The sequence below is a fragment of the Otolemur garnettii genome, unplaced genomic scaffold (assembly GCF_000181295.1).
Source record: "Otolemur garnettii isolate 467f Iridium unplaced genomic scaffold, OtoGar3 scaffold00050, whole genome shotgun sequence".
NCBI lineage: Eukaryota > Metazoa > Chordata > Mammalia > Primates > Galagidae > Otolemur > Otolemur garnettii.
In genome coordinates, this window is record NW_003852445.1 from 8226313 (window position 1) to 8228110 (window position 1798).

The window sequence follows — 1798 nt, forward strand, 5'->3', positions numbered from 1 at the left end:
GACAGCTTAAGGCTCTGTCTCAAAAAAAAAAAAAAAAAAATTCCTCCCTGACCCAAAGTGATGTCCAGAAACATGTTTCTTGGGGGTTTTTTTGTAGAAAGAGTCTCACTTTATCACCCTCAGTAGAGTGCTGTGGTGTCACAGCTCACAGCAACCTTCAGCTCTTGGGCTTAGGCAATTCTCTTGCCTCAGCCTCCCAAGTAGCTGGGACCACAGGCGCCCACAACACCTGGCTACTTTTTTTTGTTGCACTTTGGCCGGGGCGGGGTTTGAACCCACCACCCTCAGTATATGGGGCTGGCGCCCTACTCACTGAGTCACAGGTGCCTCCCAAAACAAGTTTGTCTAGTTTTTTGTTTTGTTTTTTTGAGACAGAGTCTCACTGTATCACCCTTAGTAGAGTGTAGTGGTGTCACAGCTCACAGCAACCTCAAACTCTTGGGCTTAAGCAATTCTCTTGCCTTAGTCTCTCAAGTAGCTGGGACTACAGGGGCCCACCACAATGCCCTGCTATTTTTTTTGTTGTAGTTGTCATTGTTATTCAGCTGGCCCGCTGGGTTTGATCTCATCAGCCCCAGCGTATGTGCCCAGTGTCCTAGCCACTAAGTTATAGGTGCTGAGCCCAGAAACAAGTATTAATAACTTCTTCTCAGGAACAACCTCCCCACTTTATATTTGTGCCAAAAGTTATGTGTCCCCATACACAGGTGAGATGCCCACATAAAACATGCCAGGTGTTTTCATTTACAGAAACAAAAGCTGTCTCCTATAGTTCATGCTACAATGAAATTAACTCCAGTTGACTAGTAAACTTTGGCTCCTGGGCCTCACTTACCCTTGGTACCCTGGATATCATTGCACAGTATCCACTTTGGCGACTATCTCCATCATAAGGTCCCTCAGAACTCAGAGTTCCATAGAGCAGTGCACTTTGGTTATTCTTGCCCATTTTTAAGAATACTTCACTTCTGCCTCCAATTGTCTTATCAGAAGTCACTATCCACTTATCTAAATCTTCTTTCCCACGAAACTGCCAGACGACCTTGGCTTGTTCCAACAAGACCTCATGCAGAGGACGGCCTTCTGGCCCTATCCAATGATTCACAAGTTCATCCTTCAACCGCCAAAAATGGTCCTTTATTTCATCTCTAATTGCTTTATCAAAACTAACTTCTGGCTTCTCCTCAGGAGAAATTGTATCCAAGGCAACTTCTTGCTGGTGATGTTCCTGCAACCCTCCTTGAGTCTTCCTCTGTGAGAAGGCTTTGCCAGGAGCCGCCACTGGTTTCTGGGGACTATTGGAAGAATAGTCTGCAAAGTGAATACCCGCCAAAGGATGCAAGCCAATACTTGGCTTTGGGCATTTTCTGAGAATATAAGTGCTAGTCAGCAATTTGTGAACAAAAGCCATGGTTTAAAAGAAAAAAAAAGTCAAAATGTAAATTTCTCCCTGAATCACCAGGGAAAAAACCTTCAGCCAATAGCCCGATTCTACCTAAGACAGAAAAGACAATGAAGAGTTACCAGTGTAGCAATGAATGTATCACAACTTCAAATTCAACAGAAATTAGGTATTGTGAAAATTCATGATTTTCCAATTCTCCAAACATTTACCCAGTGCCTACTACTATGCAGTGCAAAGATTATTAAGATGAATAAAAACACAGGCCCCATCTACATGGAGGTAACAATCAACGCCGAAATAACTCAAGTATTTGCCAAAAGCTACCTCAAGAGGTTGTATCATCTCCGAAGAAAATTTTTATGCTGGATTTTTTCTTTTTTTTTTTTTTTTTTT

General features: G+C 42.8%; 1 protein-coding gene across 1 annotated transcript in view; it reads right to left on the reverse strand.

Moving 5' to 3' along the window:
- NDUFAF1 (NADH:ubiquinone oxidoreductase complex assembly factor 1) overlaps window positions 1-1798 on the reverse strand; it is a 21003-nt gene that overhangs the window by 13644 nt on the left and 5561 nt on the right. The window contains exon 2 of the mRNA XM_012806310.2: window positions 836-1495. Coding sequence (XP_012661764.1) covers window positions 836-1411 — 576 coding nt within the window. The 5' untranslated portion in view covers window positions 1412-1495. The remainder of the gene's footprint in view (window positions 1-835; window positions 1496-1798) is intronic.